The following is a 10,343-nucleotide window of genomic DNA, read 5'->3' on the forward strand; positions in this document are numbered from 1 at the left end:
TATTCCCCTAATAATTATTATTGTGCGGCTTCTTCTTCCTCTTATGTCTGAACAAACTTTGGTGTGTAACTTGTCCCAGCTCAAATCACCCTGTTTATTGAGGAGAGATGATATGACTTTTATAAGCCAATCGGTGCATGATATTCACCCATAGATAAAAACCCATACACTTAAAAGTCTCCCTGTAGTCAAGAAACAGTTAAAACTCATAATAGCATATGTAAACGTTTTACCTGTCAGTCACAGTAATGTAGTGGAGTGGATAGAAGACGTTAGCAGATGGACAAATATAAAGTGGCCAGATACATATATACGTATATTAGTATATTTTATTAGTGCAACCAAATGCAAAACCCAGATATTTTGATGCTGGGAAACCGTTTTGATAAACTTTCCGAGTTGCTAACACGTTAGAACCACAGGGGAACGACACCACTTACGTTGCCAAGATGCGCGCGCAGGCTATTTGATCACGTGCGTTGTAAAAGGGTCTATAAGGAAGATCCAAATGGATCATTCAACTAATAAGAAATTATGTAACTTGAGGGAATTTGTAATCTAATTTATCTGAAGGATTTTGTGAGATTCTGGCCAACTTGTAGAACCTTTACTGCATTGTCAACACAAGAAAGACACGGTCTTAATAAAATAAAGTTTATTTACAAAAGATAAACAAGAACAACTAAAAACACGACTAATTGACACTAAGTAAGGGATCATGTATTATCGGGAAGTAAGCCCCGACAGTGTGATCAGGACGCGAAGCGGAGGGTCTTGTATCACACTGAAGGGGCTTATTTCCCGATAACTACCGGCTGCCTCTACATTATCCCGCTTATTACACAGCTACTTGTCACATAAGAAAAAAAACTGGACATGAATATGAATTTGAAAAATTTTATTGGCATATTTGTTTTAAATTAACATTTTTGTCCTTCTGCGAAACTTTGCACAGATGCATAAAATGATCGTAATAACTTATTAAGATCCTCTGCTTCATACTTGTCTGTCTCCATTTTTTCTCTTTTAGCCAGTCTTTGAGAAGTTTTAATGCCCATTCTGTATGTTTTTGTGTGTTGGCTTCGTAGCTGTCATGCTCTATTTTGTCAAGTTCAGTCTCAGTAAGCTCTCTGTGTCTTGTCGTTGTTCGTTCTTCTATCCACTGTTTAAATGTTTTGTTTTTTCCGTACATGTTAAAATGAATGTCAAACTTTTTCCATTCTTAATTGTGGTTGTCCAGTGTTTGTCACAAGATGGCGCCAAACAGTAATCTTTATTGATCTTTATTGGCACGGAGCGATTTTAATCATACAAGTAGTACCGGCTATGCGTTGTTACTTTGGAGCGGTTATTATTTGAAAAGAACGAACCTGCAAATGTCTCAACTGACCAATCAGAATCAAGCATTCCAGAGAGCCGTGTAATAAACCTTGATAACCTTATAAAGGTTTAACTTGACAATCTGTTCAACATTTGAAAATCAGTTATGCAATATTAAAACGTAGCTAAGATAAACAGACACTGAGAACACACTAATGATGGTTTTGTGTCCATTTTGTCGTTGAAAGAATATAAGGATTTGCACTTTGTTTTAGCCACTAACACTTCTGCATGGCTATGCTGTTTCTCAAAGAATTTACGATCACCCTGGCTTAAGGGCCGTTCACATTATAACAATAACTATAATATTAACAATAACTATATTAGCATCCAAACCACCAAACACCCGATAAACTTTTATGTAATGGACCTCAGCAATGAGCTTTTCCACAGTGCCATCTGTCATTTCAAATGTGCGTGCACTTTAGGATGAGAGTGATTGGATTGGATGGATGAAAATTAGAAATGCTGGGGACCAATCAAAACGTCCTCTTCTTCTCAGTTTTGGTACTGAGCAGTAGATGTTTGGCAGTTGTCTTAGCAGCCTTCTCTGATGAAACTGGGCATTTGATTTTGTTAATACACCAAAATCCATTCCCAATGTAGCAAGCTCTTCTCCATCAACTGCTTGTTATTTGCTGTTCACTACAGTGTGAATTTTCATGTGGTTCTCAAGATTCACCTTTTGTCTGAAACTCTTTCTGCACTGAAGACATGGGAATGGATTCTCTCCAGTGTGAATTCTTATGTGAACCCTTAGATTACTTTTGTGTCTGAAACTCTTTCCACACTGAAGACATGGATATGGGCACTCTTCGGTGTGAATTCTCATGTGGACCTCAATACTACTTTTGTGTTTGAAACTCTTTCCACACTGAAGACATGGGTATGAGCGCTCTCCGGTGTGAGTTAACATGTGGCTTTTAAGACTATGTTTGTGTTTGAAACTCTTTTCACACTGATGACATGTGTATGGATTCTCTCCAGTGTGAATTCTCATGTGGCCCTTTAGATTAGTATTGTTTGTGTAACTCTTTCCACACTGAGGACATGTGTATGGGCGCTCTCCACTGTGAACTCTCATGTGGACCCTTAGATTATTTGTGTTTGTGAAACTCTTTTCACACTGAAGACACGTGTATGGGCGCTCTCCGGTGTGAATTCTTATGTGATCTCGAAGTTTTTCTTTCCTTTTGTAACTTTTTTCACACTGAGGGCAGGTGAAACGCTTTTCTTCAGTGTGGATTTTTATGTGCTTCTGAAGGTATGCATGACATTTAAACTCTTTTCCACAATGATGGCAAATAAAAGATTTGCAGGGTTCTGTTCTTTGCTTCATTTCAGGAAATAAAGGGTTTTTCATCAGCAAACAAGCATATTTTTCTTCCATTATGGAATCACGTGAAGATCCTGATGTTGATGATTCTTCAAGTTCCATTTTATCTAAAAAACAAATAGAGTAAGTGTATCCAACATCTAAGTTTGTGTTTTGCAATTAAAGTTCTACTTATAATTAAATCAGTCAAAACATCAGTTTTAAAATCTGTATGACATTGCATGCATGTCTGGTTATGACCAAACAAAATGTTTATTTATGCATGTATATGATATACTTTCTATAAATTTCCCTAAATTTCCAAATAATTTCCAAAATAATTCCCATACATAAGTTTCCAATTTGGAATATTTCCCAAAATTCCCCAGATTAAGTTCCGGTGGAAAGTTTCCAGAAATTTACCGGAAACGTTCCGCCCTTTTGCAACCCTAATCAGACATTCTTGCGCAAACACACAATGCACAGCACATTCTTTAGGCTTTCATTTCAAAAGTGGCTGCTCTCCACCGCTTTTAATTTTATGTGTACTAGTAGTGCAGATTAATACTTTTTACAACCTTGACCAAGAGAGAATATCTTGTATCATTGTTCAACCCCAAGCCAGCAAGTCATCACTGATATCAGATGCCTTATTGCCTTCCTTTGCAAATAGCATGCTAACTCAGAGTCTGCTGACCTTTTGCTTTCACATGAACTCGCTGGGCGAGATTGTACATTATATTGTTCATAGTTTGCGACGTGCATACTACTGTGGGTCGCACTACATTTGCAAAAGTTACCCAAGTATTGAGAAATGTGTCCTAGCATCTGTAAAAAACTGTACGCCCACATACCCTTTTAGCCTACTTTCAACTTTGATGACAAATTATAAAAAAAGAGAAAATCATTTTATGCTGCTTATTATTTAACCAATTCAGTGATTTGTTAGTTCACTGACATCCTTATGTCATACCAATCACTTTTGTCATTGTTTAGTTAGACCCATTTATGTGTACACTGTCTCAAGGGTACGTGGGCTTAATAGGTACACTTACCCTGCCTACATGATGTGCAGTATAGTGATAAGAATACAGACATTGCAATCCACCTCAAACAATGTCAAACAAGTTGTCTTCAAATACATATTTTAAATACCTGAATACTGAAAGCATATCAATTACTTTGCTACCGAACATTGACTACTTAAAACTTAACCAAGGTTTTATGTCAATTACCGTAAACTCTAATATCAAAGTAACCACAAATTCATCTTAATTATATTTATGTTAAAATGTAGTATTTATTTACAATGTAACATAAGTGGAAATTAATCTACCAAAACATGATTACAACACCTTACTAATATAAATCTGTGGTTTATATTATCAAAGGAAAACACCTCCATTATTCAATATTTTACTATGTTCTTACCTTAACTTAGACAAATTAAAACTAATAGAGTAAGTATGGTGGCACAAAATAAAACGTGGCAATTTTCTAAGTGGATAAAAAATGAAAACTATAAATAAAATATATAACTGTATAACTATTTTTATTTTGTGTCACCATAAATTAAACGTAAGTTGTGAACAAACGCGTGAGTTCGACAGTGTGGATGGGTCAATTCAACCGCTGGCCCTACTCCCAATTCAATATCTTTGACTAAACAGATTTACCCAATAGCTTAAAAATACAGGGAGCTTTTTAAGGTGTATTTCCAGAAATAAATCATCGTTAAGTTATATTCAGATTAAGGCGTCCCAAAACATTGACATCCCTACAGCGCACTAACCTGTTTTAAACAAGATCCCAGCAGTGCTCTTGAACTCCTTTCCAATTTTTGATAACGTTACCAAAACTTATGCGTGTCCAATTTTAATCAGTCCATAACTTTTACTCCAATTTCCCCCAGCATCAACAACACACCAGCTTCTTCTTCTTTTTGGGTATAACGGCGGTTGACAAACCAACTAAAATGCGCATTCCCGACACCTACTGGAAAGGAGTGTGGAGCTAGTGATGTTACCAGTGACACCGAAGCTCCGAAGCGTGTGTCAAAAAAACGAACCGATTTTCATTGAAGCTTTGTATCGAAGCTTGATTCGTTCTGACAAAATCACGTGACCAATGACGTCCGAAGCTTCGTTTCACACACACCCACGTGACTGCTTCGTTATCTGATTCAAAGGTTTAGAATTTTGCGATGCGCGGCGCGCCCTCATGGGTTGTATTGGAGTATTGCATTACACGGAATCGATTACTGTATAGTGAGTTTATGATATATATAGAATATATTAGTAATAAAAAGCCTTTTCTGCACCACTTAATACCATGATATATTTTTTAATTGGTTCACACTTTATACTTTTGAGACAAGGTCTATCCTTAATTTGTTATTTTTGTTTGAAGTACCATTCGCATGAAATGGAACATGCTTTGGTCATGTATTTAATATAGTGTTACATTTATTTATGAATCTATCCTTAATTTGTCAATCCATTAAGTTTTGCTTTTATAATTAAATTAATGCGTTGTTTGGTTGTGGAACATGTTGTGAAACAGCACTTTCACCAGCAGAGGTCCTCATTGAGCTCTGATTTGAAAAGCTTCGAGTAATGAACCTTTTTCCGATACAATTGGGTTGAAAGCTTCACTGCTTCAAGAAAGCTTCACTTCGCCATCACAAGGGCCCTGTCCCAAATGGCGCACTTCATGCGGACTTTCGGTCTCGTGGCCTTAAATTGCGCGTGCTCGCTTAGTCTACGAGTCCGTAGGGTGTCCCGTCTGTCATTTTTACGCTTTCAACTGTGCTTATCAGCGCCTCCTTTGCCCCCTTGATGCGGTCTTCAGCGAAGCCCACACTGCAGCAGGCTTTGCGCACTTTACCAACCTACAAGTCCTTGCGAAAGGGCAATCAGACCAATCAGACGAAGGAAGGGAGGAGTTCACACTGATGGGCGACTTCTCTACCTATTTCCGGTTTGACGCTTAAGTCTGTCCCAAAATACAACTCCGTTGAACCCACGTGGACTCGCATTAAGGGTCCCTAAAGTCTGGACTACGTGATGTCATCAAAGTGTGGACTCTGAGGAGGACCACAAGTCCGGAGTGTGCCATTTGGGACAGGACCTACGTGGAGCGCATAAGCGCATAATGTTTTTCTTCTTCTGTTGTCTTTTTATGGTGGATGGCAAACCAACTTTTGGTGGATTTACCGCCACCAACTAGACTGGAGTGTGAAGCACTAATACTTTGTTTTGATATGATGCAGTGCAATAATATATAATATTATTTACCTGACTTCAACTGATAGAGTTACAAATAACATAAAAGTTTAAAAGATATTAATTATTAATTTTTGCTATGTCACACATATGACCCTTTCTTGCTTATTCGTTAACTACCCATGAATTGGTATAAACTATTGGAAGCAAATTGTTAGAATTAGGCTAAATAAAGAAGTTCTCATCAATTAGCACACGTACTTGCTTCGTACTGTTTGTCTTGTGATGTTTATTTGATGACTTGCTGGAAAGCACATTGGTAAATGTAATTAATTGTGCTATATACATATATTGTTAAATTGTCAAACTATAGTCTAGTATATATACTGGTCAACAGTTTAGACACAATTCAGCTTTGCAACCCAAAAATAAATTATATTTTAAAGATATTCAGTTAATTTAAAATTGTAATAATATTCCACAATATTATTAATTACTAAATTATATTATTATTAAAAAAGTACATTTTTCTTGATGTCTTGATAAGCGACTTGAAAACGTGCAAACGTATTACCAAACAAAAAACTATAGCTATAGCTTTGCAAATTGTCTATGAAAAATAGCTTCTATAGATGTGATGTTGTATAGTGTACAGAAGAACAAATGAAAACTGAATCCTTTTTACTCGTCTTTAATGTCGGGGAGCTTAGGGTTGCAATATTTTCTATGATTTTTGTCAAATCAACATATATTATTATGTAACTTTAACTTAACAAATTAAGTTAAACAATTTTAACCGTAGTTTTTATAACTCGGGTCAACTTTTCTAAGTCAAAACTTAAAAACTTCATGCTGCATTTTATTTACAGTGTGGGAATTAACAGAAATGAATGGGAATAAACTGGAAATTTGAAAAAAATGCCTCAGAGGGAACTTAAAATAGTAAAAAAAAATCTTGCAACATAATTTTATCCTTTCCATTAAATTTTTATTGTCAGGGAACATGTGTGTACAATTATCAGCAACACAACACTACATTTCTTCGTTAACTCTCTATGCACTTATATAATAATATTGATTCACAGAACAATAACAAACAATAGGTTTCTACCATAACCTGTTTTTTTAAAGGTAAATGCGGTGTTTAGAAACAAAGGCGATATGCAACGACGTGCTACATAACGATATGTGCAACAACAATACTTTAAGTTTGTACAATTTTTGTTTCAATTTCAAAAAGATTATATAAATGAATTATATAACAAACATGTTATGTATTCCTTCACTTTAAATTCAGCATAGATTTATTTAATAACCTGTTTATTAAATCACTCAACATGTTCAATATTTAAGAGTGCATATTACAACATCAGATGTCCATATTGCTACGAAATGTGCACACATAAATGGTACAAATTAGAACCTTTTCAAAGTGTGCTGCCCCAGTGACAGCTTTTATAATTTTATTTCTGAGCGTGCTATCTGCATCAATTTAAACTATACACACATTTTTAAGTATATAAATCATTCAGTTATTGCAAACTATTGTGTTATGCATGTAGCAATTATGGATGCACCTAATGCCACCGAAACTATTCGTCTACAAATAGCTAAAAATTATGTTTGGCATTTGGCAAACATGTCTGCAGGGTGAAGCATTTAAAAAAAATGTGTTGCCTTTTCCGGACGAATAGTTTCGCTGGCCGTACATTTGGTGCATCCCTAATGGCAATATGCAAATCTGCGATATTTCAGGTTTTCCAATATACCTAGGAGCCCTTACGCTCTCCAGTGTGATTTCTTATGTGGTAGTCAAGACAATTTTTTTGTCTGAAACGCTTTCCACACTGAGGGCATGGGTATGGGCGCTCTCCAGTGTGAATTCTCATGTGAACTGTAAGAAAACATTTCCTTGTGAAACGTTTTCCGCACTGAGGACATGGATGCGGTCGTTCTCCAGTGTGAATTCTTGTGTGGTTTTCAAGACCAATTTTTTGTGTGAAACTCTTTCCGCAATAAAAACACATGTATGGATTCTCTCCCGTGTGAATTCTCATGTGGACTTGAAGACTGTGTTTTTGTCTGTAACTCTTTCCACACTGAAGACATGTGTTTGGATTTTCTCCGGTGTGAATCCGCATGTGGTTTTTAAGAACGTGTTGGTGTCTGAAGCTCTTTCCACACTGAACACACGTGTATGGATTCTCTTTAGTGTGAATTCTCATGTGGATTTTAAGAACACCTTTGTGTGTGAAACTCTTTTCACAATGAGGACATGTGTATGGGCGCTCTCCAGTGTGAATTCCCATGTGGACAGTTAGATTACTTGTATTTGTGAAACTTGTTCCACACTGTAAACAAGTGTATGGGCGGTCTCCAGTGTGAAGTCTCTTGTGAACCTTTAGATTAGTTATTAGTTTGAAACTCTTTCCACACTGATCACATGTGTATGGGTGGTTTCCGGTGTGAACTATCATGTGGACCGTTAGATTCCTTTTGTATCTGAAACTCTTTCCACACTGAAGACATGTGTATGGACGCTCTCCGGTGTGTGTTCTCATGTGATTTCTAAGGTTGCTTTTCCATTTGAAACTTTTCTCACACTGAGGGCAGTTGAAAAGTTTTTCTTCAATGTGGATTTTTCTGTGCTTTGTAAGGTGTCCTTTACTGTCAAACTCCTCTCCGCAGTGATGGCAAGTAAAAGATTTGCCGGGTTTTGTTCTTTGTTTCCTGTTTGGAAAAGTGTTTTTTATCTGCAAACAACCAGATGTATCTGCCATTATGGAATTATATGATGATCCTGATGCTTCTTCCAGTTCCATTACATCTAAAATAAAAATATCTAAGTTTAGTTGTTTTTTATAGATAATGACATGGTTTGTAAGAAAAATATTTTGTTAAAATGCAAGATCTCTTATTTAATATTTTATTAATAAGGTCAAAAGTCTGGCGTCGGCTTGGTTGGTAATTTGGCATCACTGAGGGACACCAAAGCTTTTACGCTGCGGCTGGTGTATGTTTTCAATTGTTTCCAATGGATGCTCTGCGTTTTTCAAAAAAGCAATTTCAAATTCAGGGAAGTGAAGGATGCTATTCTTAATTAAGGATCTGTAAGGAATTGATTTTTTGCAACCACTACAGACATTTGGTCGAGAACTAATAAGACCTTAGTAGGACTGGCTACTATTTAAGGCCTGTTCTGCTATAGTCATTTATTTTTATTGCATTTTTATTTTCAGTTATTTTTTAGACACTTTGTTGTGTTTATTTCTTATGAAGAAATAGTTTTTGAAAGATATATTCATTAAATAATTACTTTTAAATATGTTTTATGTGTATTAATATTTACTGCCAGGTAAACCTTGCAAAATATTTAATTTAAATAATCACAACTTACCAATCACTGAATCGCTATAAGCAGCATAAAATATAATAATTATTTTTTATTTTTAGAATTTGACCTCAAGGTTGAAAGTGGGCTTAATGGGTACACTTACCCTACATCAGGGGTCTCCAATCCTGGTCCTGGTGAGGTACTGTACCGTCCTGCAGATTTTAGCTCCAACCCCAAAATCAAGGTGTACAGGGTTGCTTAACAACTACAGACAGGTGTGTTGAAGTCTGCAGGACGGTAGCTCACCAGAAACAGGGTTGGAGACACCTGCCATACATAATGGACCATTCAGAGATAACACGGTCGATTCAACCGATTGCACTCTCCTAATACAATATTAGGGAAAAAAATACTTAATCAATAGCGCAAAAATACATGGAGCTTTTTTAAGATGTCATAACAGAAGTAAATCGGACAGCGATATATTAATTCCTACGGTGCACTAACCTGTTTTAAAGAATATCCTGATATGCACCAGTTCTCTTGACCTCCTCCATTTCTTATACCCAGATTTATGCGTGTCCTATTTTAATCCGCCAATAACCTTGTTCTTGTACTGTAATGTTGCTTTTATCGTCAACTTTCCCCGAGCAGTGTCATGTCAACACTCTTCTTCTTTTTGTATTATGGCGGGTGGCATCCAACGTTACGGTGATTACCGCCACCTACACTACTGGAGTGTTAACCAGAGTATCTACCTACAGAGTTTAAAATTATAAAATAATAATAATAAATCCAATAATTAACTTCCTTTAATGTGATAGTTTAACTTCTATTTATTAACCCAGTTTCCTTCAAAAACACAGTTAAAAAATGACAGTGTCAACACTCTTCTTCTTTCGGTTTTATGGCGGGTTACACCTACAGGTGCATACCGCCACCCACAGGTCAATGTATTGGCAATGCAGGTCAAGACGTACATTTTTTCAAAATATTCCCAAATATTTAGAGGGGGAAAAAAGAAAAAAAACGAACTAACTAACTAAATAAATAAATAAATAATTTACCTAAATATACCTTACGAATCTAT

The 10,343-nt window shown here is 36.1% G+C and overlaps 1 protein-coding gene across 1 annotated transcript; it reads right to left on the bottom strand.

Annotated features, from left to right (window-relative positions):
• Positions 1–1,252: 1,252 nt before the first annotated feature.
• Positions 1,253–10,039, bottom strand: LOC129447287 (uncharacterized). Its single transcript, XM_073873697.1, has 3 exons — positions 9,761–10,039; positions 7,697–8,746; positions 1,253–2,823 (listed from the first exon to the last, which is right to left on the bottom strand). Exons 2-3 carry the CDS (start codon positions 8,739–8,741, stop codon positions 2,012–2,014), a joined length of 1,857 nt encoding a protein of 618 aa, XP_073729798.1. The 5' UTR covers positions 8,742–8,746; positions 9,761–10,039; the 3' UTR covers positions 1,253–2,011.
• Positions 10,040–10,343: the final 304 nt, after the last annotated feature.

Source organism: Misgurnus anguillicaudatus, chromosome 12, assembly GCF_027580225.2.
Source record: "Misgurnus anguillicaudatus chromosome 12, ASM2758022v2, whole genome shotgun sequence".
In the NCBI taxonomy this organism is placed as follows: Eukaryota; Metazoa; Chordata; class Actinopteri; order Cypriniformes; family Cobitidae; genus Misgurnus; species Misgurnus anguillicaudatus.

Excerpts from the sequence above, each read along its gene's own strand:
- LOC129447287 (XM_073873697.1), bottom strand. The coding sequence starts at position 8,741 with ATGGAACTGGAAGAAGCATCAGGATCATCATATAATTCCATAATGGCA. Across the intron at positions 2,824-7,696 it reads TCACACTGGAGAGCGTAAGG|ATAAAATGGAACTTGAAGAA; the intron begins GCTCCTAGGTAT and ends TTTGTTTTTTAG.